Source organism: Panthera tigris, chromosome A3 (genome assembly GCF_018350195.1).
Source record: "Panthera tigris isolate Pti1 chromosome A3, P.tigris_Pti1_mat1.1, whole genome shotgun sequence".
Classification (NCBI taxonomy): Eukaryota; Metazoa; Chordata; class Mammalia; order Carnivora; family Felidae; genus Panthera; species Panthera tigris.
Window position 1 is genome coordinate 109,517,088 of NC_056662.1, and position 26,893 is coordinate 109,543,980.

The window sequence follows — 26,893 nt, forward strand, 5'->3', positions numbered from 1 at the left end:
TGTGTGTGTGTGTGTGTGTGTGAGAGAGAGAGAGAGAGAGAGAGAGAGAGAGAGAGAGAGGCCCTCCTCATTAAATATAGTCATTGCTGTATCCATCCAACTTAAGCACTGTGCTGGAGCTGAGTATAAACAAGGTCATTGTCCTTGTCCTTAAGGGCTCAGAGTAGCGGGAAACAGACTTGTAAACCACAAAAATGCAGTGCAGTATCATGAGTGCTATGGAAGATGTCTGTACAGGGTACAGTGGGGTCACAAAGAAGGGAGTGGTTATTTGGATCTGGAAGGTAGAAGTAAGTAGAAGTGAGGATGTAACAAGAGGAGGTGAGACTTGAACAGCATCATAAAAAATCAGGTGTTTGCCAGATAAGCAAGGTTCAGGAAGTAGAGAGTGTATGTTTGGCAGGGAACAAAGCAGTTTGGTGCGTTCAGAAATTTACAGTCACGGTGTATGGAGGAGGGTAAGATGTTAGTTGTGATTTGATAAGTGATAATGATAGATGTGGGCAAGAACCAGATCATGGAGAGGCTAAGGAGTTCAAAATTTTATCTTACATATAATAGGAAACTTTGAAGGTTTTTCAAAACCTTTTATTATAAAATTTCTCAAGCTTATAGAAGTTCAAGAACTACATGCCCTTTACCCAGATTCACCAGTTGACATTTTGCTATATTTACTGGTATGCTCATTGTGTAGACATACTGCTTTTTTCCTGGATCATTTGCTACTTAGATGAAGACATTATACCCCTTATGCCTCTAAATACCTCCGTATATATCTTCTGCGAACAGGGACAGGGACATTCCCTTATATAATTACAACTCATTATCAAAATTAAGGAAACTTAGTGTTGATAGAGTTCTATTGTTTAATATAGCCCATATTCATATGTTCTGGTGATGATCTTTATAGCATTTTTTTCCACCAAATACCCCAGTAGTATTTTTTTTCCTGGTCTAGGAATGCATATTGCATTTAGTTGTGCAGTTGAAAGGAGCATGGACTAGTGTGAAGTAGATTCTAGAAAGATCACCCTGACCTCAGTATGGGGATGGACTGGAAAGATCTGTTAGTAGAACCAGGAAGATTCTAATAGTCTAGGATGAGAGATTATAACATAGTAGCTGCTAGAATAGAAGAGGCATCAGCTATGAAACATTTTAAGTAGAATGCATAAAAATTGGAGATGACTGGATATAGGGGATGAGGAAGAAAGATAATTCAAGAATGATTCCCAGGTTCCTGGCTTGAGTGAAAGTTTTGTTAAATTATCAAATGAATTAAAGATTAAGAAATGAGGGTTGAGGGGCGCCTGGGTGGCTCAGTCGGTTGAGCATCTGACTTCGGCTCAGGTCGTGATCTCACAGTTTGTGGGTTTGAGCCCCGCATCAGGCTCTGTGCTGACAGCTCAGAGCCTGGAGCCTGCTTTGGATTCTGTACCTTCCTCCCCTGCCCCTCCCCTGCTTGTGCTCTGTCTCTTTCTTTCTCTCTCAAAAATAAATAAACATTAAAAAAAAAAGAAAAAAGAAGGGTTGAAAAGCAGATATGAGAGTAAGGCTCATGACTAGAGATGTATACTTGGGGCTCATTAATACTGTGGATAAAGTTGTAGGAGTAGTTGAAACAAGCAGTTGAACAAGTTCAACAAGTAGTTGAAACAAGTGTTGTGGGAAGAGAAGAATCAGCCAGAGCCACAGGAAATGGAAAAATTTGAGGAAGAGGGAGAGGAAGAAGAACGAGCAAAGGAACAGTCGGAGAAGGAAGGAGAGAGCAGTATATTGCAAGCAAGCTAAAGAAAGTGGGAGTTTGACAATTGTAGATGCCACACCGACTCTAAGTAAGCTGTAACCTGAAAGTAGTCATCCAGATTTGCCAGATCAGAGCTTGTAAATGGCCTTGCCAGAAGAGCTTCAGGGAGGTAGCAGGAACACAAACCAGATCACAGGGGTTTGAGGGGTGAGAAGGTCAGATAAAGTGGAGACAGATATAGTCGCTTATTTTTTCAAGTAGTTTGACTTTGAAGAACAGAAGAGATAAAGAACTGGCTGGGTCTAGGGAAGACATTTTGTTTTCTTTCAACTAATGGAGTTCTCCTGGAAAAGATTTTGTATCTTCTGAGATTTATGGAATGATTTGAGATTATTCCTGATACTATGGCACTATTTAAGTGTAATAAATTAAGGAGTAACAAAGCATTTCTTTGTGGATTAGAGTCTTAAACATTTCAGTTCTTTAACTCTGAAATTATTTTTCTAATGCCCTAACGCCAGGAAGTTTTACAGATTTTGGAGTTGTAGAACATTTCAGTTCTTTTGATTCTGAAATTATTTTTCTAATGCTTTAAGCAAAGAATTTTTAAGAAGTTTTTTTTTGAGGAAAATTTGAAACATAAATGTAAAGAGAGTAATATCTTCTATATACACCTCCAAGCCTTAGCAGTTAATGTTCCTGTCAGTCTTGCTTCATCCTGATCTATTTTAGAACAGCAAATTCTAGACGTCTTGTCATTTAACCTGACACACCTAAGTGTAAGGATCATAATTTAGAATTGCTGTGTTATTGATTTTCTAAGTAGTCCCATTTAAAAAGATCCAAAATTAAGTGAAACTGAATCTTTAACATTAGAGAAAGATTACTCACCTAGCAATGAATTTATTTAAGGCATTCCCTAAAGTATAATAGAATATGCAAAATGAGCAAATGTATATCTAATTTTTCAAGAGTACACAGTGTGTAATTCAAGATTTACTCAGGAACTTCTATACTGAAAAACCTTAAATACTATATAAAATACAATTCTGAAACATTCCGTTTTTCCCTGTTTCTCTCTTACATCTGCACTACTGTAAAAACCCATATGTCCTCTTTGCCTGTAATAATTCCATATTCTAATTCATCTTCCACGTTCACAGGATTCACTTTTTGAAATACAGATTGTTCTATCCCTGCTTTAAAATATCTAGCTAATTTCCAAGTTCTTTTTTTTTTTTTTATTTTTTTATTTTTTTTTATTTGGGACTTCAAGTTCTAGATTGAATTTTGTTTTTTCCTTCCCAAGTTCTTAGTAGAACCTTTTACAGCCAGGCCCCTTTTTAGTCCTGTACACACACACACACACACAGATTTTTTTTGACCCATTGTGTATTTTTCCCCCACTTTTTCTTCTGACAGAAATACTCTTCATCAATTTATTTGTCTGACTAAAAACCACTGGTTTTTTAAGGTTTAGCTAAAATCTCGTATGTTACCTTCTTTTTGGTAGCTCTCCTTGACACCACCTTTGACAGAATTAGATAATCCCTTTTCCGAATTCCTATAACATTTGATGTAACGCATAACTCTTTTTTTAAAAATGTTTATTTAGTTTGAGAGAGAGAGAGAGCGCAAGCGGGGGAGGGCAGAGAGCGAGGGAGATACAGAATCTGGAGCAGGCCCCAGGCTCTGAGCTGTCAGCACAGAGCCCCATGCGGGGCTTGAACTCACTAAGAATGAGATCATGACGTGAGCCGAAGTCAGACGATTAACTGCTGAGCCACCCAGGCGCCCCTGATATGACTCCTAACTCTTAACACAATGTGCTGTAGTTATTTTAATCTCTGTCTCTTAGGCATCTCCTTGCTCCGCCCTAAACTGACTGTAAACTGCAGGTCTTTCCCATCAGCCAGCACAGCACCGGACCTGTCACAAGAATTCAGAACCTGTCCGTTGATTTAATCAAGTTATTCTGAGCATGAACATTTAAAATGTGATTTGGATGCTATGTCATATTCCTAGCACATTATAATAGACTTTGAAACAAAAGTATAATGGGACTTCTTTAATTATTATACAATTTTTATGCTTTTTTAACCCAATAAAGGCCAGTTGGAAGGCCTAGCCACATATCGTACATAGAGTTCTTAGATAGGAGATCTGCTATTTATTTACAATCTGATTTAGACAAAAAGATTAGGGAACAAGAGGATTGGTAGGTAACACAGATCAAGTATTAAAACTGTAGGAAACAATATGAGTGAATTTAGCATATTGGCTTCAAAAGGAATGTTACTAAGTTGAGAAGAGTTCTGGGAGTAAATTATTTTTCAGTGACTTTAACAGTTCAGTAGAGAGACCCTGCTTTAAGGGAATGCAGCCTGTGGTAAACACAACAGTTCTTTATTTATTTTGTCTAATTTTTTATGAAATGTCAGTTTATAATATGTTGTTTTTGTTACGTATATTGTAAAGAATATTTTCTATTCCCTTTTTTACATAAACTGTTGCAGTTTTTCCTAAGACCACTAGAATGCACTATAGTGTAGTATTTTGTGTTTGAAATGTTTTTCTATATATGTATATAAATGTACTCCGTAATATTTTGTTGATGCTTTTATTCTGCCCTCAGACCAGATACTTTCAATTGCTATTTGGCTTCTAGGAGGTATTGTTATTTTGTTTCATTGTAGATGAAAAATCTGAAACTCGACAGTTACATTAAGAACCTTATTTACTTTCTGGTAACTGTAAGTAAAGTGGCTTTAAATATCACTGTCTAATAATCAACATTATTACAAATACATTGAAATAGACTAGGAAATGTTTAATCTGGTGATGAAATCTTTGTGACTCACAGAAGCATTAGGAATAGAGAAAAACATACTCTCGTTAATTTGGAACAAAAATATTTACTAAAATTAAAAAAAAGAAATATATGCATGTTGTTAATTAAGCAAATAATACAATTTGGTCTCCTTTATGTATCAGTTCATTGATTTCCTTTCCAAAAGGAAATCTTAGTAACTAATGGCTTATGTATTATGTATCCTTCCAGAACTCTTCTATGCATATTAAATATATATAATATACATATATAAAGCAAATATCCTTTTTTTATTTCTAATGGGTATATATTATCACAAAACATTTTATACATATGTAAAACATATAAAGACTATTATAAAATCTATTCATATACCCACCACCTACCTTATATAGAACATCAGCTGTTGTAATTTTCATGTTTTCTTAAGATTCCCCTCTATATAAACTTTGATTTTTCTGTTGTAACTGCAAATGAATATGAATCCAGTACTTTGCACATTTGAGCAAATAATTTTCCTTTATATCATTTTTGAAATGATACTGAAATATTGAAACTTTAAATATTAAATATTGAAACTTTACATTTAAATATTGAAATATTGAAACTTCTTTATGTTAAGTACTCAATTAGTTTTATAAAAAAGTTAACTTTCAATTTGGCTATATTATCCCTTCATTCCTTCTTCATTACTTTGGTTTTTCAAATTATTGTGTAACCTTTTTACATTGAATATTACAAATGGCCTCAATATTTTGGGGAAGCAAACCAATCAAAACATAGAAGTACACGAAGTAAGTATGGACATTTTTGTTGACCTTTACAATTTTTACCTTATCTGCATTATTTTTCTGATCTCAGATTTAATCATCTGAGATTTCACTAACTGATTTCACTAACCTAATAGTGAAATCAGGTTAGCCATAAATAATTACATTTAGCTAGCTTTTAAAGGGAAATAGATAAGAATTTCTGTTTATAATTCTTCCTGATTGCTTCCTGAAAAGGCAAAGGATATCTTGACTATTAAAAAAAAATTTATTCATTCCTACTGAAATAGCTTATTCAACATGAGTGATTTGGGCTGGTTCCCCCTCCCTCCTTTGGATTGTTTACTATAATGCCTTCTTGGCAAATCATAATTGCCTGACAAGGCAAGGGGTATTACAGATGATTTAAAACACTTTTTGGGTATAGTTGATACACAATGGTACATTAGTTTCAGGTGTACAATATAGTAATTCACCATCTCTATATGTTATGCTATGTTCACTACATTTGTAGCTACCATGTGTCACCATACAATGGTGTTACAATATCATTGACTATATATTCCCTGTGGTGTGCCTTTTATTCCTGTGACTTATTCATTCCATAACTGGAAGCCTGTATCTCCTACTCCCCTTCACTCATTTTGCCCATGCCTCCAGCCCCCTTTCCTCTGATAATCCTCAATTTGTTCTCTGTATTTATAGGTCTGAGTCTGCTTTTTGTTGTTTACTCGTTTGTTTTTTAAATTTCACATATGAGTGAAACCATATTTGTCTTTCTCAGTCTGATTTATTTCACTTAGCATAATACCCTCTAGGGTCCATCCATGTTGTTGCAAATGGCAATATCCCATCCTTTTTTATGGCCACATAATATTCCATTGTATATACATACCACTAGATGACTTTTCTTTTTAAATATGTAAATTTTGAGAAAGGTTAGTCTTCTATAGGCTTATTTCACAATCCAAACTTATCTACTGCTTTTATAGTAGAATTGTACTTTGGCGATCATCAAGAAAATTTGAATACTATAGAAATTAGAATGTTATATCGTTCATTTGTAATTATACAAAGATTTGTGGTTCTCAGTGTTATTCTATTTGTTATGATGATGGCACTTGATGGTATGACAACAATAAAATAATAATGACAAGCACTTTTTATTACTACTTTGACACCATGGAAGGCTATGATGACTATTCCTATTACATATCCTAAAGTTAATTTAAATATATTTTAAGATGGTTTGTATTTTCTTATTTCTTTGTTAGAGCCAAATACCACAAGTTGAAATATGGGACAGAATTGAATCAGGGAGATATGAAGCCTCCAAGCTATGATTCTGGTAAGCTAATTTTAAAGGAAGTTTAAGTGATTAAAAAGAAGTTGATACCTAGTTTTTTTGTAGCAATAATACTTATGATGGCAAGTTAATTTCTAATTATTTGCATATTAGTTATTTTTTCTGACCTCCTCATTTTTGGCACCAAACATTTAGTGTCATTTAGATTATTTTCCAACACCTTCCTTCCTTTTCCCTCTTCCCCTTTCTTCCTCCTCGTCGTCCCATTTTCTCCTTTGTTCTCCACTTACTGGAAGGACCAGAATTCATGGAGTAATGCACTGACATAACTGTGTCTTGTTGGGTTTCCCCGATGTTAATGGGAACTTTGAGATGTGCTTTTTAAAGTACATCATGCCCTTGAAATCCTGAGAGAAAGAGAAGGGATGATGGAGTTCAGAGACTTCTCAAATACAGAGAATTCCTAATCTCCTCAACCTCATCCCTCAGCTGCAGGTGCAAGATTGTTTTTGGACTCTCTCACCCATGGGAGTTTTCTGCAGCCAGACCATCTTTTAACAGCTAAAACTTTTATTATCTTTTTGTGTTATTTCTTCTTTTTTCTTTTCCTGTCTTTTCATCCCTACAAAAATAGCACTTTGTAAACAATCAGATATTAAGGAATATAGATGTAAATGACACATTAGTAGGTATAAGGGATAGTAAGAAAAGTTGTTCAAAAGTTACCATGTTTCAAATGAGAATGTTTTGACATAATTTCAGATTAAATTTCAAGATCAAATATCTGAAGATCTCAATTATTGTTTATATCATTTGCTGAAATACATGCCTTGGGCTTAGGTGCTTTGTGTATATTAGCTTCAAATAGTTACTCATAAAATAGTTACTCTTAAAGATGACATTGCTCTAATTTTACCTAAGTGAAATTTGAACCCCGAGAAGTGGAGAAACTTGTACAAGGTCACACAACTATTAAGTGATGGGAATATGGATCTGAGCTCTGGTCTGTTGACTCGAAAATTCACATATATATTTTTTAAGTTTATTTATTTAATGTATGTAATCTCTATACCCAGCATGGGGCTTGAACTCATGACCTCAAGATCAAGAGTTGCATGTTTTTTCCGCTGAGACAGCCAGGTGCCCCATATGTATAGAATCCAAAATTCATATTATTCCTATTTTACCACACTGCTTTTTGTTTCTTTGTTTGTTTATTTTGAGAGAGAGAGAGAGAGAGAGAGAGAGAGCGAGCGAGCATGAGCAGGGGAGGGACAAAGAGAGAGAGAATCCCAAGCAGGCTCTGCACTGTCAGCGCAGAGGTCGATGTGGGGCTTGAACTCACGAACCGTTTGATCACGACCTGAGTCGAAATCAAGAGTCTGATGCTTAACCACTGAGCCACCCAGGCGCCCCAACCACAGTGCTTGTATATTTGACAATGTATGAAAAAAAATTTACAAAGTAAGTTCTGAACGTGCCGCTGATTTTATAATTGAATTCAGTGTACACATTTCCACAGCTGAATATTGAGTCCTTGAGATTTAGAGTGGTACCAGTTGATCATTGGCATAGTTTTTTTGCTTTGTTTTTTTAAATTGTTCTGTCTTACTCCGGTGTCTCTTCTTTTGACTTGAGATACACTTAAATTAATTTTTGTTTCCTTTTTTTAAATGTAGGCTATTTGTTAAAGCCTGTCCTAAAAGTTACCTTGTCTGATTCACAGAAGGGATACAATCAGTACTTTTATATAAAGTAGTTTATTTCCTAAGTTTTCAATACTAATTTAGGAGTAAACTTTTAATTTAGTTAATGTTTTCAATATTAATTTAGGAGTAAACTTGCACCTAGTAAAGGTCTAGTTGCAATATATACAACATGTTTATAAGTAAACAAGTGGCTCTAGAAGAAGTTTGACTTTTATGCGTGTAAGTTCTTAACTCTGCCCTGACACTTTAAATACCTGTGGTATTAATCTTTCTGAGATTGTTCTGTTCCTTATCTGAAACTGGGAAAAATAGAGGAAATAATTCCTACTTTCAGGTTTATTTTCTTAGTATACAACACATAGTACCAAGGGTGATTTCATCTACTGATCTTTCAAACTATTTATTTACAAGTATTAAATATGTAGTGCTTGTCAGACCTAGCACCAGATTCAGTGAATGAGGTAACAGTGCCTTACTGGATTTTTACAGGGGAGATAAGAAAAAAGTGATTACAATAAAATGACCTGTATAATGGGGAAGGTAATAGGTGTTAAGAAGCACAATAGCAGGGGAACCAAGTCTAGGCTTAAGCAGTCAAGAAAGGCTTTTTTGCAGGAAATGAACAGTTAGCGTCTGAAGGACAAGTAAGAACTGGCCAGGGAAAGTGAACTTACTAAATTATTGTTGAATGAGAGGTAAGGAGAAAGACAGAGGGAAGATATATGGCACATTTGAGAAATAAAATAACTGGCTAGTAGAGGAAGGCCGGGGAAGGAGTGTTTCTAGATGCAGCTAGAGAGTTAACCAGAGGGGCAGATGGTAAAGTATGTTACACGTGTCTCGTAAAATATGTTAAGGATTCTCATTTTATCCTAAGAGTTTTGAGAAGGCATTTGAAGGATCTTAACTCTCACGATCAGATTTGCTTTTATACCCCACGGGCGGCAGGTGTGGCAGGCATATGAGAGAGGATCTGGATGGGTGATGGGACACACCTGGCTGAGTGTGGAAAGCTGCCTTCGCAGGGCACTGACAGTGGAGATGAAGAGGGTGGGTGTGTTCAGGAAGTACTTAGGAAGTAAAATCTGCAGGAATTCGTTCTTGTTTCTACGTAAGGGATGAAAAACAGGGACACTCAGAACTCAAAGATGGCCCCCACACTGCCAGTTTTGCAAACTAGTTCAGATGTAGATTTGGAAAATGATGGGTTCACTCTTGGATTTATTTGTCAGGCAGTCAAGTGAAGCTGGCTGTGTGGGTCTGAAGCTCCAACCAGAGGTCTGGGTTGGATATGTAGATTTGAGAGGCCTCAGCATGTAGTACCGAGGGCACTCAGGTCGCTGGAGAGGAAGAACTCACCCAGGGACTTAATGCACAGTAAGAGGAGGACCAGGATCTCTAATACAAAACTGGTAGAAGAGTAGAAAGCTGGAAAGGAAACTGATAAGAATTATCTTAATGGTGGGAAGGAAACCAGGAGAAGGGAGGGATTCCACAGGAAAGGACTCTACAGCACTGTGAGTAATGGCCAGAGGTTCTGAAGAGTAGCCTTAAGATTTAGTGATACATGGGTCATTATTTTGGGCAGTTTTAGGAGAAGGGTGAGGGCAGAAACAAAGACATGAATGGAAAATGAAGACTCCGTTTAGTCATCTTTCAGGAAGTTTAGATTGTGAAGGTGAAGAACAGGGACAGCTGAAAGGATCCATGGGGTCAAGGAAAGTGTGTGTGTGTGTGTGTGTGTGTGTGTGTGTGTGTACCTGCGTGCAAGGGTTTCTTAGAAGAGGAGCAAATAAAAAGGAAAGAGAAGAGGTATTTAAAATAGGAAGGTATCTGAAGAAGTGATAGGGACTGGATTCTGAATTAGCTGGACAATGCTGGGAGGAGTATGTCTTTTATTGTTCCCAAGAACGAATGTAGAAGTTAGGTGTTGGGTTTGTGAGTTTGGGTTTCAGTTTGGTGGTGGGTATTTAATATGATAGTTTTATGTGTAAGACTGGATTATCTGCTAAGAGTGTATGACAGGTTTAAGAAAAGTAGAGAAGGTTTAACATAATAATGAGCAGGAGGACAAACTGATAACAAATAGTAGGATTGAGAAAAGCTAAGGGTCCAGTCAAGGTGTGTGATCATGAGTTTATATAGAAGCATTGGTTTACACCCTTGACAGCTTGGGTGGAAGTTAAGTAGGATGAAAATAGTTAATAATGGAATTCATTGAATTTATGGAGAGACAAAAGGAAGGAGTAACTTGAGGATATTGGCTAACGAACAGTTGCAGTGATAGACCGTGAACTAAAACTAGGGAGGGAAGGAAGTGAAGACAAAAAGGAGGCTAATGGGTAAAAGTAAGGGGATGGGCTGTTGTCTGGAGCAGGCCAGCACACTGGTGTCCCGTAAAGGGCCAAGTAGTAATGTTTGGGCTTTTTAGGCCATATGTTACCTGTTGCAGCTACTGAGCTCTGACATCCTAACATGAAAGTAGCCACAACACAGAAATGAATGAGTGCAGCGGGCCACGTTTGACCTGCAGGCTGTAATTTGCTGGCCCCTGATCTGAGGTCCCAGCTAAATGAAAGAACTAGTGAGGTGGGAGTATAAGCCTGAAGGATATGCTCAGAGAGTGAGTTTGCATCTGTGTCTGTTCTTCATAATGACAGGATCTGAGGTCTGACAGCTAGAGAGGGTGGTGGTTGTGGGGAGGCTAAGGTGGATCACCCACACGAATGTTAACTGCTCAAGATGATGTAAGCATTTGGTTGCAGAGGAAGCATGTAAGCCTGGTTCTGAGCGTTATCGAGGGATTCGTAGGTGACAGTGATGAGGACAGTGATGAGGAGAGGGTCGAAGGTGGTGTGTTCACCACAGGGTAAACTTTAAAGAAGGAGGAATTTTCCTAGTGCTTGATCTTTTATCCATTTATACTACTTTTGTTTAAACTGATAATCCAGACATTTTCTGAAACATTTTTCACTGTAAAATTCGTTTCCTTTCTGCCTTTTTTTTTTTTTTTTCCCCTGTTTTGTTCTATTTCCAAACCTTCACATTTCTGTTTTAGGAGAATATTACCCCAGATTATGTTAATCTTATTTATCTTTCCATAGTTCAGTTTCTTCTATTTAATATTAGAAGGCAGGTACTTATTAAAAATAGAATATTTTTATCCAGAGTGACAGATTCTACCTTTTCATCACGATGTTTAAGACCATTTACATTTCACGTGACTATCAATATGGTTAGATTTAAAGTTCCCACCTTGGCTGTTTGTTTTGTTTGTTCAGTCTGTTCTTTGCTCCCTTTTCCTTTTAGATTTCTTTTGGATTCATCTAGTTGTTTTTTTTTTTTTTTTTTTTTTTTTACGGTTCTATTTTCTCTCTTGCTCACTTATTAGCTATAACTCTTTGCTGGTTTGGTGGTTGCTTCAGGGTTAATAGTATACTTCTTTTTTTTTTTTTTTTTTTTTTTTAAACCGCCATCTATCTTTGAGTGGCAGTATACCACTTCTGTTGTAGCACGAGAACCCACGTATTTCCATTTCTCTCTTTGGTAGTTGTTCTCACATATTTTCTTGTATTATATTATAAGTCACACACTACATTCAGTATTTGTTGAAACAATCAATTCTCTTTTAAAGGGATTTAAATAATACAAAAAGTATACATTTCCAGTGCTCCTCATTCCTTTGTGGGGATCCATATTTTCTGGCATCATATTCCATCTGCCTCAAGGGCTTTTATGTATCCTGTAGTATGGGCTGTTGCCGATGACTTCTTTCAGCCTTTGTGTGTCTGAAACATCTTTATTTTGCTTGCTTGCATTGTTTCTGATGAGATACCTTCTATCAAACTTATCTTTATTCCTCTGTATGTAGAATGTGACCTTTTTCTCTGGCTGCTTTGAAGAGTTTTCATTTGATCATTGGTTTTAAGCAATTTCATTATGATGTGCTATGGTATAGTTCCCAGGTTCTCTCCCCGTCCCCCCCCCCCCCCCCCCCCCATTGTATTTCTTGTGCTTGGGATTTGTGGAGTCTCTTGGATCTGTGGGTTTATAGTTTTCATGAAACTTGGAACTTTTCAGCCATCATTTCTTCAGATACTGTTTTTTGTTCTCCCTCCCTATGCTGTGATCTAGAAACGCTGTCCAGGCAGTGAGCGGGAATAATCACAGGGCTCACCGTGCTTCTCTTCTCTCAGGGATCATCTTCCTCTGTTGCCTGATGTCCAGTGTCTTAACCATGATTTCATCTATTTTGTTTTGTACTTGTTACAAGCAGGAGGGTAAATTGGGTCCCTCTTCTCCAACTGCACTGGAAGTACCACTCAAGTACTTTTAATATTACCAAGCAATTCAACTCTTACCACTTTAAATAAAATCCTCACTTTTTTTGATGTCATTTTTTTTTAAACTTGGTAAGGTAAGAGTGAATCTGATAGTTGATTGAAAGAACTGTGAGTTTTAACTTGGATAAAGAACGGTGGGGAAAATTAGGTTCTCATGTACAGAAGTTTTTTTGTTAATCCAAGACTTTAAAAAAAATACATTACCCAGGAAGTCAGATTTTATATCAGTATACAAATACACTTTATTTTTTAAAGAGGGTGAAGATGCATTCTTATTTGATTTGGCTTAATTTATTTTTTATTAAGATATAATTTACATAAGCAAAATTTACCTTTTTTAGTGTTTTCACAAACATATATGGTCTTGTTCCTACTACCCTTCTTCCCCACTCTAATCCCTGAGCAGCCGCTAATCTGTTTTATGTTCCTGTAGTTTTGCCTTTTCCAGAAACTCATATGAATTCCAGGATCATACAGAATAAATATAGCCTTTTGATTCTAGCTTTTCTCACTTAGCACAATGCATTTGAGATTCATTCGTGTTGGTGTGTTCATTCCTTGTTGAGTAGTATTCCATTGAGTGCGTGTGTCACACTTTGGTAATAACATCATGAGCTGCCAAAGTAGGCAAAGACAGTTGAGTATATCTGAGGATAGTATAGAAAGAATTCGGGCCATTACTGATGGGAAGTTAAATGATCTCAAAAGCTCTTTCACATCTGAAATTTTTAGTCTTTTGAAATGCCAATGCACATGTTCTCACTTGGCAGGTATAGGTTACTTACTTCACTTAAAAAGGGGATAGATATATTTAGAACATACCATAGTGTATTCCTGAATTTGTGGAACAATTTGTGAACCATAGTTCCTGAATTTGTGGGTCAATGGAAGCAGATGTGTTGTTTTTCCTTAATATTGGGACATCATTTTGCCCTCTTTTTTTTTTTTTTTTTTTTTTTAAAGTATACCCTCTGAAGTCGTCCTATCCCAAAGTACTCTTATCTTTTTAAGTTATCTTAACCCCTCCCACCCCCCACTGTACTGCTATTTCTTTGGTATATCACAGAGCTTGGCCTAACTATTTTAGGAGAAAAACGAAAATGGAAGACCAAATTCTCATTTACTTATTTCTTTAATTTCTTCTCACTGTAGTGAGAGCATGTAGAGGGAAACAGAACTCTGGAGTCACATGTGATTTCAGCACTTACAACTGTGTTTCTAACTTGGGAATCTTACAATTAACTTGTAAAACTCATCTTGCTCATCTTTAAAATGGGGATTTGGGGTTGTAAAGATTAAAAAAGATAACATATGTGTTTTTAACATAGCATCTGGAACATAGTAAATGCTTAACATCAAAATCATAAAACAAATTTTCCCAATCTCTCTTATATCTCCACTTGAATAAAACCCTGTAAGAGATCACAGTTTCTTGCAGTTCGATCAAGGGCTGATGAAAAGTGTGAACTTTTTGTTTTTGTTTTTGTTTTTTGTATTTTTAAAGTTGAGTCAGAGTATAGTTTGGAAATTCTGTAGTCCAGATTTATCACAGAGAGGGCTCTTTTCATTTTACTATCTTAAAAGGGTTCAGCGTCTACCAAATGATGAATTAAAGCTTTACAGGGCTTAGGTGGTTTTCATTCAAGGAATGTCTTCAAAAGAATACTTGAGGTTTTTACTTAATAACTAGTGAAGGAAATAGATGTGGATTGAAATTATTTCTTACCTAGATCTACTCTTTACCAGACTGGCTTTTCTGTCATCATTCCTGAGTACTTTGTTCTAGTTCTGATGTGGTGCTCCATAACACTTTCATTGGACTCCTATTGTATGACTTGATTTGAGTCAGTCTTTGTCCTGGAGGAAAATTCTTAGGCTACTAGAGATTGGGAAAATGTCGTTATTTTAGTTCTGCTACTCTCAGGGGAATCTAGTAGCTATAATGAATTTATATTTTGTTATGGAAATTAGATTTAAAAAACAGAATTTACATTGTCCTAAAACATACCTTACAGTGTAGTTTTGCATATTCTGATCTAATAAATTTTTATTGGACATATTTTATGAATTGAGATACTCTCTAATGTACAAAGCAAGGCATTTTTATTATGATTTAATGTTTTCCAGATGAAGGTAATGAAACAGAGGTACAGCCACAACAAAACAGCCAGTTAATGTGGAAACAAGGTCGACAACTACTCAGACAGTAAGTATCCTGTGGTTAAACAAAGAGAAGTATATTTCATCAGGGTACATATCTATATATATATATCTATAGATATATCTCTATATAGATATATCTATAGATATATACATATATATTTTTTTTGCATTTGCAACTCAGTACAATAATATTATCTCTTTTATTGTTCGACTGCTGGTATGAAAAAACTTAATTGAATTACTGTTCCTTTTTCATATTACACATTTTCCCCCCTGTGGTAGAATTCATTTTTTATTAAATATTAACAAGAATTACCAAGAATAAATTCTTTTATTTTACAATTTTAGCTTTATCAAAGAGTATATATAATAAGTGCTTATTTATTTATTTTGAGGGGGGTGGGGGAGGAGCAGAGAGAGAGGGAAAATCCCAAGCAGGCTCCACACTGGGAGCAGAGCCTGACCTGGGGCTTAATTCCACAAACCGTGAGATCATGACCTGAGCCAAAATCGAGTTGGATGCTTAACCGAGTGAGCCACCCAGGCATCCCTCAGAGATTAATTTTAAGCTTCTAAATTTTAATATATGCTTATGTTTACATTTGAAAGAATTCTGTATTCCTAAAGTTATTTTTGCATCTTTTGTACATGAATATACGTGTGTCCTAATAGAAGTCTAATCAATATTAAGATGTGAAATTTTGGGTTATGTTTTTTAAACTTTCTATTTTAAATAAATTGAAGAGCTTCTTTAATTTTCCCAATTTGCAGATATTGCACTAACATGTACTTTCTCCTATAAAATGTGTTTTGAGACTATAAAGAGGAAACAAACCTGGAATGAGGTTCAGATGTCAGGTGGTAGGTTATAACCCACTTTACCAGCTCACTGCCTGGCTCTTGCATATCACATTTGAAATTGGTATTCTAATTTGTGCTTCAGTAAAATGAAATTTACTACCTGTTTTGTATTTTGGGGTTTCCTGTGAATAGTCTACATCTATGGTTTCCAGAGTGGATTTGTGCCGGCCATTCCTTTTGACTAATAGCAGAGAGAATATTAAAATGTGTCCTTTTATGTATTTGTTATCTATTCAAAGTTAAAGAAAATGAGAATTCACTAATATTTAATAAGTGGTTTTCACTGGTGCCCTCACTTTGGTCTTAAATATGATTATGAATTTTTCTTTTTATAAATGAGTGTTCTTAAAGTGATGATTTTTAAAATGAGAAGTGGTTATCATAGTGAGCAATCTGAGAGAGAATTTTCAAAAACTTTTAAAAGATTCACAGTCTGCCCCCTCAAAGAAAAGGTGACATTCTATCAATGAATAAGGAGGTTTTCTTTAGTAAAGCCAACTTACCTATGGAAAGAGCAGTTTTTAAAACCGTTACTTGTAATGTGATTTTGTTGACAAAGATAGGTATGTATCAAATGTTAAAAACAGAAAAATATAACACCTCTGTGTTGGTTTGTAAGAACAACTAATTAAATTCAGGAAAGTTAAACATTTATTCAGATTTTAATCAAAACCTTTGTTTTTTTTAAGTTTATTTTATTTTAAAAGAAGAGAGCAAGAGTGTGCACGTGCACATACAGGAAAAGAGCAGAAAGGGAGGGAGGGACAGAATCCCAAGCAGGCTCTGTGCCGCCAACATGGAGCCTGATGTGGGGCTTGATCTCACTAACCGTGAGATCATTGCCTGAACTGACACCGAGAGTCAGATGCTTAACCTACTGAGCCACCTGAGTGCCCCTCATCAAAACCTTTCTATAAATATTGGATAGTATTGAAAAATGAGTGTCTTGATTTGGTAAGATACACTTAACTCCATTTCGGTCACACATCTTTGTGAAATATCTCTTTGAGCTGTAATCTGTTAATACCTGATCTTGAAATAAACTGACCTGAAACTAATTATCTTGTCTACCTTTGTTTTCTCTTTCATTTCATAGACTTGATGCTTACTTATAGGTTCATGCCTAATAATTGTCTGTCACATTTGTTAATGACAGTATTTTGGCATGATGTTTGCCTTTTTCATGTTTTTGCTGCTGCCGTTTTTGGTCTTTTTTGATCGATCTTTGCTGTTAAAGGATAACGCATGCCTTCTGTATGCCACCCAATGTATTAGATGTGTCACTCTTAGGAGGGAAGAAAGCTGAAGTTCAGGAGAATTAAAGTTACACAGGAAGAAAGTGGCAGAAATGGGCTTTAGAACCAGGTCTAGCTCTCAGTACAAACCTATTTTTTCTGTGCCGCTGGCTCTCAGTATCACACACACCCACGTGCACACACGCATCCCACATCCACAATTGAATTGTGGGCTATTTTTACTTTAGAGTTGGCTTAGGATAACAGCTTCCTTTCTGTAGAAATGACTCTTTGGAATGTACTCTTCTTGTATGTCTTGGAGGAAAGCAGATATTCTAGAAATATTCTCTCTAGCTCTCAGACAGTTGATCCAAAAACACTTTATAGCAGAAATGTAAAAAGAGTACTGGTTATAATAATTACTGTTATAAAATAGTAATTTATTAAGGATCTGAGAGTGAGTTTGCTCCAATCCTGCCTAGAAGAAAGAATGTGCTATTAGGTATATTAAGGAACAGCTTCTTCTTATGATAAATGTAATGAATAGTGTATTGTATAGTTCTTTGATTTTTTTCAGTGACCGTAGAGGCTGGTACTGCAAGAGACATCTCCATCTGGCAGCTGGAAGATTATTTATTAGCCAGTCTTACCAGCATAGTACTGTACTGTTAAGTCTTCTGCAGGCAATGAATTTAAAGAATTACTTTTATTTACATGTTAAGTTATAGAATACTGATTCCAAAATGACTGGATTGTAAGGATCCTCTTCGCACACAGGTATCTACAGGAGGTGGGTTACACGGATACTATTCTAGATGTGAAATCTAAACGAGTACGAGCTCTCTTGGGCTTTTCAAGTGACGTCACGGACAGGGAAGATGACAGAAATCAGGACTCAGTTATAAATGGCACAGAGGCTGAAGTTAAAGAGACAGCAATGATTGGGTAAGTATTTTGTCTGGGTTACTAAATAATTTTGGTTTATGGGTGACACTTGTGATACTTGCAATTTTAGATACTGTTACAGGAATAATTTTTTATAAAGTTTAATTAAAAAATGGAAATTTCATTTGGTAGAAGATAACCTATAGGGATTAGAGTTATTTGTGATTATTATAATATTTTTTGTTTAAGATATTTTTATTTGCTTGAAATTTATAGATTTAATACAGATTTTAATATCTTGAAGCTCAGTCACTTACTATTAGAACTTCACAAAAGATCGTCTTTCAAAGTTCAGTTCAAATCTGTAAAAATGAAATTTCATTCCTGGTGACCTAGAACTCCTATAAATTCCTCAAATTTTTTAGAAGTAAAACTTTTCTTAACCATGTTTGTGTATTTAATAATACTGTAACCCCTCTTTCTTTTGAAGATTATCTATTTTAAGTTTATGTTTTTAATTGATAGAATCAGTGTGAGAAATTCAATAGCTATTTGAAATATTTTGTTTTGCATTTTGGATCATATGTCATACAATTACATGTAATTTTGTTTAAAATGAACATGAACAGTTAAATAAGGAGATTCTTTACTGAAAAAAATGTTGGCATGATTCTTAAATAAAAAGCCAAAGATTCTATGAAAGTCTAAATATTATGTTACTTCATTTTAATGCATGTTAAAGCCATAAGAATGGTTTAAATTGAACTCTATACATTTTCTAGTAGGAACATCGTTTCTGTTAGTTGGAACGTTAAAATTATGGGATATGGGTAAAGGCTCAAAAATAGGACTTATAAGTTCTCTAAACAAATGTCATTGGAGCCTTCTTAAATGTATTCAGTAATAACTAAGACTACATTAACTTGTTTTTATAAATGTAAGATTAGATTGTTTCTTTGTGTAGATACAAACAATGCAGACCTTATTCCTGATTATAGTTTTACCTAAAGGATTATTGTAAGTCATTGTAAAGATGTTCAGAAAAGACCACTCTAATTGTCTTGTGTTTTGTCCTTGACCTGTGTTTTGAAACTGAAAAGGGTATTATTCTGAATCTGTCTGATTTATGTAGGGATAGAGAATAGGGTGGAAAAAACCCAAAAACAAAGCTCTCAACAGATTTGAAATTTGAGATGTATCTGTTTTGAAAATTTTGTCCGTAGTTGTGGTTAATTTTTTTTTTTTTTTTTTTTTTTTTTAAGAAAATGCCTTTATCTAAAACATTTCCTAATGAACTGGAGAGAAATCATTCTATTCTGGCTATTAGGAAATTATTTACTAGATTTATTTTGAGGGACTAAATTAAAATTGTATATGTTTGAAAAGTCACTCATTTTGAAAATGAATGGTTTATTCATTAACACGATCAAGTTTTGTAGTAATATTAGTTTGACTAATAAGTTATTTCATGTGCACATTTACTTTTTTCAGCTCCTTAGCTGTTCAGCAGAAATGTAAGATTGCATCAGAGAAAATTGACCTACTAGTTATTTTTTTAGTTATAGAAATTTATATTGTTGGAGGAAGAGTTGCAGAGAGTAAAAGAATAGAGAAAAATAGAAAATATTTTTAAATGTTTAAAAAGAAAAATATTTTTAAAAAGAAATACATTAAGTTTGACTTAAGGATCAAAAGAATACTGAATCAGGAGGGGCCATTAGTCTGAATAGTTATGATTGTAAAGTACTTTAAGAGTAACCACTTCCTATAGTGCTTTTCCAATTAAAATCCATGGAAATGTAATGGATAAGAATCAGTGTCATTCATAACATGATTTGAGGGGTCATAGTTATAATATAGACAAGTTAATGCAGCATATCATGGATTAATTCTTATGTTAAGTTTAAAAAATGAACTGAGCAAGATGTACATGTTTTAAACCAGAAAATCCGAGTTAACAGATTCTGCCTCCGTGCTGGATAATTTCAAATTCCTTGAAAGTGCAGCTGCAGATTTCAGTGATGAAGATGAAGATGATGACATTGATGGAAGAGAAAAAAGCATCATTGATACTTCAACGGTGAGTTGGTTACTCAGATATTAATATTTTTAGGGATCATGATGTGTACTTTAAAAATAATCTGTGTTCTTCAACCTAAACTCTTAACTTTTTGTGTGTGTGTGTGAATTTGGGGATATTTAATCTAAGAGGTTTTAGTATTGAGTTAAAATTCAAGAATATTTTTAGGATGGCAGCTTTCTCTTAAAGGTCCTCACTCTTTGGGGCACCTGGCTGGCTCAGTTAGTAGTACATGTGACTCTTGATCTCAGGGTTGTGAGTTTGAGCCCCATGTTGGGTGGAGAGATTACTTAAAATATAAAAAAAAAATCTTGAAAGGTCCTTACTCTTTGACTTGTTAGCTCATTAAACATTTCAGTATTTCTGCAGAGCTGGTGAATGTGGTAAAAATGTGTGTGTTGTACCAATGAAGCGTTATTGGTGCTATAAGACAATAGAACTGACAGACCCATTATGGTGCCTGATGGCGACTGGCATCACCTCTAATTGATGAGGTTTTTGTGACTTTTGCCTGGGTTGCTTTGGTAGACAAATGTTAGAGACTCTCAGAACTCTTCCATTAGATTTCTTCAAACAGATTTAAAGTTATTCTGCAGTTTTGTTTAGATCTTCATAAATTTATTGACTTTCCTATGGTAGTTTCCTGGAATAAGAAGTGTCTCTTGCTTCTTCTCCCTTCTCTTCCCTTCTCCGTTCTGTCACCTTCAGCCCCTCTTGTTATTTTCCCTCTCTTCTTTTTTCCTCCCTTCTTTTTCCTCCTCCTCCTCTCTTCTCTCTCTTCGTCTTCCCATCCTTCTCCTCTTTTAAGTAATAGATGAGGTCATGCTTTGTTTAGAAAAATGTTTACATTTCCTCTTCCATGTGTATTTAAGAAGAGTAAGGTAGAAAGCAAGGTAGGGAAGCTGACTGGACCTAGAGTTGAAAGCCTTGGGGTTAAGTCCCATTTCTGTTACTAGTTACCTGTGCTTCTTATCCTTCAGGCTTAGTTTTATACTTTGTAAAACAGAGGTTATAATACCCATCTTATCCTCAGAGGATTTTGTGAGGAATAAATGAGATGTTGTATATGAAAATGATATATACGCTTTCTGGGTGTAACTCCTCTGTTCTTGATGCCGTTTGCTTCCATCAGAGACTCTCAAATTATTACTTCCAGATTTCTTATTTCCCTGAGCCACTGTTCAGTAGCATTCTGCTGGTACAGGCTTGTCATGGGCATTATTTGAACTTCAAGTAGTCACCCCCAATTTTTCGTATGCAAATACGTAGTAATAGCATGTGTTTTAATTTCCTATATGAAAAGAAAATGCCTAAACTTGTATGATCCCTTTTCTCTGTCCTAGTCATTTGGAAATTTTCTACTGCCTTGTGATTTTTATGGGCTGATTGCATTGAGATCATATTTTCCCATCAAAATACTTTATTCGTAACTCAGTGGTAAATGATCGCTGATTATGACGCTTTACATTATTTGTTAGCCATTATATTGATTTAAATATTAAGAAAATCTGTAAGTTGATTATTCTAAGTATTAAGTATGGTCTTCCTAGAAATTCCTAACCGTAAACTGGTTTCAAGAATTTTTAAGTAATCAAATTCATAAAGATCTCCTATCTTCCAGTTAGTGCAGATTGTAGCAATTCTGTGACCAAGCAGTGAAGGCACAGCTAATATAAAATACTTAACCCCATTTAAGCACTGGATTCAAAAATCCTTTTAGCTTTTCAGGAAAAAATATCTCTAAACAAATAATTTCTTTGTAAAGCTTTGCTAATTTTTAGGATACTGTACACTCATTTTCATGGCTGCAGGTTAATAGCCACATACCAAAAGGACTTTCAAAGTCTAACTCTGTGTAGCAATGAATAAGCATGACTTAGAAAACGTATCATGAAGCTATATAGAGAATGGCTGAAAATTATTCTATTAAAATGTTTCGTGAACAAACAGGTTTTTAAACTGTTATTTCTTTAATCAAAATCGTTTAATAGATTCAACTACGAAAATATAGGAACAAAGCCATTAGTAACTTTTATTTGTGTGTAGGCTATAAAATAGTATTGTGGTATCTTCAAAAAACTGCTGTGTTCTCTTATCTTGCTCTTTACCCTCTATTACAGTTTGATTGTTCTTTGAGTTACATTCTGGATCATTTCCTCCTCTTTCCTTCTTCTTCCTCATGATCAACCTCTTCATCTTATTTTTCTTTACCATCATGGTCTTCATTCTTATCATAGTACCATTAGTTATGTGTAATAATGATCTTGAAATTATACATGTATATATAAAGTGATTATCTTTAAAATTTTGAAGGGTAACTTCACCAGCAAGATTTAGTCTTCACATTCAGATACTTAGGAAGAAAAGTAATGGGATTAAGAATCATTAACTGTTGTGTTAGTCACAGTCTTATCCCTATTTATGTTATATTTCTTCTAATGATTTGAAAAGGGACCTTCTATCCCTTTTTCTAATCTTTGTGGCACCCTGTACAACTCCTAACTTTTTTGTATCTGCCTTAATTTCTTAAGCTGATTTGTAAACTCACTGAAGGTAAGAGTGGAGTGGAACCTTAGATGTAAGGAAAAGTAATACGTGCTTATTACAACAAACCCCACCCCTTCCCATTTACTAATCCTACTCTTTGTTGGTAACCATACTTTTCTTGTATGCCTAACCATTAAAAACACAGGAGTTTTGGGGTGCCTGGGTGGCTCATTTGGTTGAGCATCCGACTTCGGCTCAGGTCATGATCTCGCAGTTCGTGAGTTCGAGCCCCTCGTCGGGCTCTGTGTTGACAGTGCAGAGCCTGAAGCCTGCTTCTGATTCTGTCTCCCTCTCTCTCTGCCCCTCCCCTGCTCACACTCTTGTTTCTCTCCCTCTCAAAAATAAATAAACATTAAAAAAAAAGAACAAAAAAAAAACCCACAGGAGTTTTAATTTATTTAGGTTGGGGAGACTTGATAGACAGTGATCTGCAGGTTGCCATATTTTCATTCATAAGGTTATGTGGAGGAGATGAAACCTAGAACAGATTAGGAGTTAATTTTGTGACTTAATACCATATTTAGTAATAAGAATGTTGAAAATACATTCAGAATTTCTATGTAAGTCTGTATTTTCTCTGCCCTTTTTGTCAAGCATCGAGAACAAGAATTCTCTATCTACAAGATGTTGGTGATGGCCTATCTAATTTATACCTGGTGTCCCATCAGGGTCAAGGAAAGAGAGGGATCAAGCCTCTAGGGTAAAAGAAGAGGGATTAGGCAGTGTGTTTGTGGAGCAATGAAGGTTAGCATCTTCTCTTGGCATAACTCTTGAGAGATACTTTTTGACCTTGGTCTGGCCGCCCAGGGAAAATTAGAACAAATTACTGGCATGTGGTTACAAAAGAATTCACCTTCAGCATGGGTTTTCTGTACCACAGTATGTCAAACTGGTCTTGCTTTTTTTGTTTGTTTAATAGATTCGTAGATGGGAGATTGGAATATGCTGTAAACATAAAAGTATGTCTTGATTTTAGGGAAATATTCTGAATAGTTAAACCAGTTATTCTAGCAGCATTAAAGAATCCTTGATTTCTCCTATTCAGTTTTTACACACACACACACACACACACACACACACACACACACACACACACACACACACCAGGACAGTTAAGGCAGATAAGGTTTCATTCATTGCACCAGCTTTCTTCTTCTGATAGTGGCTTCCTGGAGTGCTGCACTGAGAAGGATTTTTGAGACTGTATCTGATCTTAGATGAAAAGCACTATGATTGGTAAGTGATACCAGGAATGAGCAGGAGAACAGGGTAATACAAGTCAGGTATTTGTTATCTCTTAGAGTCTGTTTCTAGACTCTAGTCTGTCCTATTGATGAGTCTGTTGAACCCTTAAAATTTTAAACCACTCACAATAACCCACTGATACAGTTTGATCATCTCATGCTATTTCCATTTTGCATGAAATGAAGAAGCTGAGGTCTGGAGAAGTTGAGATACTGAGTCCATTGTAGCAAAAGAAACTGCAAACCAGTCATCCTAATTTCTTTGGGCTCTTAGTGGTGCAGGTGACTGAAAAGAAGATGATTCATAACGAGTATTGGCATATAGATCTCAAAAATTACCACTGCATGCCTTAAGCCTAAATTTTAATCCTTCAACTGGATTTGTGATTCCAGAGACATTCCTAAATAGATAGAATGAGACATAACAGACCTTGCCAGATTTTCTAGTAAATCTAAGTTAAGTCATACTCTGAAAGATCAAGGTTTTAGAAAAAGTTTAAATATGTAGAGAGTTATTGGAGAAAACTGATGCCAGGTTGGAACAGTAGAAATAGTAATGGGAACCTTTTTTCCCCCTCTAACCGAATACTTTCTAAGTCTTAAGGCATGCATTTTGGGATTTTAGATTTTTAAGGGAATGATGTAGTAGAGTTAACCTTTATCATGGTTATATTCTGTAAAACCTTTGCACTGTTGTGTGACACATTTCTTATTTTGGTTAGAATAGAATGTCTACACGTTACACAGGCTGCCTCCAAGAAATGTAAGAGATGGTTGTGGTTCTCCTAGTACTGTAGTATGTAGGGACATTTTTCATCGACTATAACAATGTTTTCAATATCTGATTTCATTCGTTTATTTAAAACAGGCCATCATTGAACAAAGTTTAAATGGTTACTTTAAAATGTGTAATGTGTATCTTTTCAAAATGACCCCTGTTTTCCATTGATTTGGTTAGGTATTACAGCTATTTAACATAACGAAGATCTACTTTCTGAAGAAACCAATAGTTGGGTTTTCTCATTCGATGAGAAAGGGATACTGTTTTTCTTTATTTAAATTAATTCCAGGGGCACCTCGGCGGCTCAGTCGGTTAAGCGGCTGACTTCAGCTCAGGTCATGATCTCGCGGTCAGTGAGTTCAAGCCCCGCGTCGGGCTCTGTGCTGACAGCTCAGAGCCTGGAGCCTGTTTCAGATTCTGTGTCTCCCTCTCTCTGACCCTCCCCCGTTCATGCTCTGTTTCTCTCTGTCTCAAAAATAAATAAACGTTAAAAAAAATAAAGAAAGAAATTCCATAATATATCCTAAAATTTTAATTTAGCATGTTTTTTCGTTAGATCGTTAGGAAAAAAGCATTGCCTGATAGCAGTGAAGATCGAGATACAAAAGAAGCCCTAAAGGAGTTTGACTTCTTGGTTACGTCAGAGGAAGGAGACAGTGAGTCTAGAAGTGCAGGCGATGGAACGGAATGGGGTAAGGAAGCATACGGATCCCACCAGAGACGTTAAGTAAAAGAAACCAGTATTTTACCAGCAGGGCAACATCTTGAAGAACACTGTAAATTTCTCATAATGTTGAAATGTTGAACATCCTATGAACTTTTGACTATTGTCACCTTTTATCTGGTGTATATATCTGTGTGTGTGTGTGTGTGTGCATGTGTGTGTCTGTTTAAAGAAAGTTGTATTGGTTATCTTATTTTTTTTTTTAAATATAAGCAATATCCATGAAAATAATTTGAATCCGTATACAGACTGTTCTGCGTTTTCTGCCTAGAGAGTAGAACTTGTAAATCTAGATTTTGTAGAAATTGTTGAGTATGAGAATGTAATAGAGGGTTTTAGAGACTCATCTCTGGCATCTTCTGTGCAAAAAGAAGTACAGATTTAAAAAATTGTAGTTACTCATTCTAGGCAGATTTCATCAGTTTGTACAAGGCATAGAAACCAATTGTATGGAAACCAATTTGACAATAAATTTCATATATTAAAAAAAAAAAAGAATTTTGTTAGTTTCTGGCAAGTAATAGATTTCACCACACATCTTCTGTGACCTTCCATTACTATTGTTGTGAGTCTAGTGAAGATAACAATAAGGTTTAACTTTTAATTAAAAAAAAAATGGAAGACACTCTAGGATCCAAAAGCTACCCAGTTTAATTTATTACTAAGAGCTGATTGATGAAATATTAACATTTTTTTTAATGTTTCTTTTGAGACAGAGGGAGACAGAGCTGGAGTGGGGGAGGGGCAGATAGAGAGGGAGACACAGAATCTGAAACAGGCTCCAGGCTCTGAGCTGTCAGCACAGAGCCTGATGCGGGGCTCAAACCCACGAACCGTGAGATCATGACCTGAGCCGAAGTCGGATGCCCAACCGACTGAGCCACCCAGGCGCCCCGAAATAGTAACATTTTAAATTGTTAGATCTTTCTGGAAAAATAGAGTATTTTTATTATTGATAGATTATAGTTAGAGCTATAAAAATGTTGAGAGTTTTAAAATTTATTGTGTTTAGTATATTCAGAGGCCCAATAAAGTTTTTAAAACTGTAGATTGAAATTTAAACTTGTTAAAAATAGATTCCTGTTTGTTCTGATTCATTTAGATTTATTCCAGTCATCCAACAAATATTGATAAAGTGCCTTCTATATGCCAAGTCATTTGGTGAAGATCCTTACCCCTGTGGTCCATATAGTCTACTAAGGGAATATAACCAGTAAGCAATAAACATAAATGATAGAGCATGTCAGAAGGTGATAAATGTTATGGGAAATAGAAAAAGTAGAACAGAGTAAAGGAGATAGGGAGTGCTGGGCTCAGGGTGGCCTGGAGGAGACAGATTACAATTTAAAATTGTAATGGGGTAGGCCCCATTGAGGGGTAACATCTGGACAAAAGACTTGAAGTGGATTGATGGGTTGACAGTAAGATATCTAGGGGAGGAATATTCAGGAAAAAAAAAAGCTACAGCAAATGCCCCAGGATAGCAGTAGCCCTCATATGCTTGAGGAATTCTGGGACACCAGAATGACTGACGCAGAGTGATTCTAAGGGGAATATGGTAACAAATGATCAAATCGTGTAGGGCCGTAGACCACTGGTGAGATGGGGAACCACAGGGGAATTTGAGCAGAAGGGTGACATGGTCTGACTTTTAAAGCATCATTCTGG

The 26,893-nt window shown here is 35.6% G+C and overlaps 1 protein-coding gene across 6 annotated transcripts in view; it reads left to right on the forward strand.

Annotated features, from left to right (window-relative positions):
- Positions 1-26,893, forward strand: part of STRN (striatin) — a 90,654-nt gene that overhangs the window by 32,096 nt on the left and 31,665 nt on the right. For 4 of the 6 annotated variants that reach the window (XM_042982169.1, XM_042982170.1, XM_042982171.1 and 1 more), the window contains exons 3-7: positions 6,622-6,695; positions 14,833-14,911; positions 17,742-17,909; positions 19,794-19,929; positions 25,058-25,193. In XM_042982169.1, the coding sequence (XP_042838103.1) occupies positions 6,622-6,695; positions 14,833-14,911; positions 17,742-17,909; positions 19,794-19,929; positions 25,058-25,193 (593 nt within the window). Of the gene's footprint in view, positions 1-4,449; positions 4,501-6,621; positions 6,696-14,832; positions 14,912-17,741; positions 17,910-19,793; positions 19,930-25,057; positions 25,194-26,893 lie in introns of those variants that run through there. The other 2 variants (XM_042982173.1, XM_042982174.1) reach the window with 2 other exon arrangements.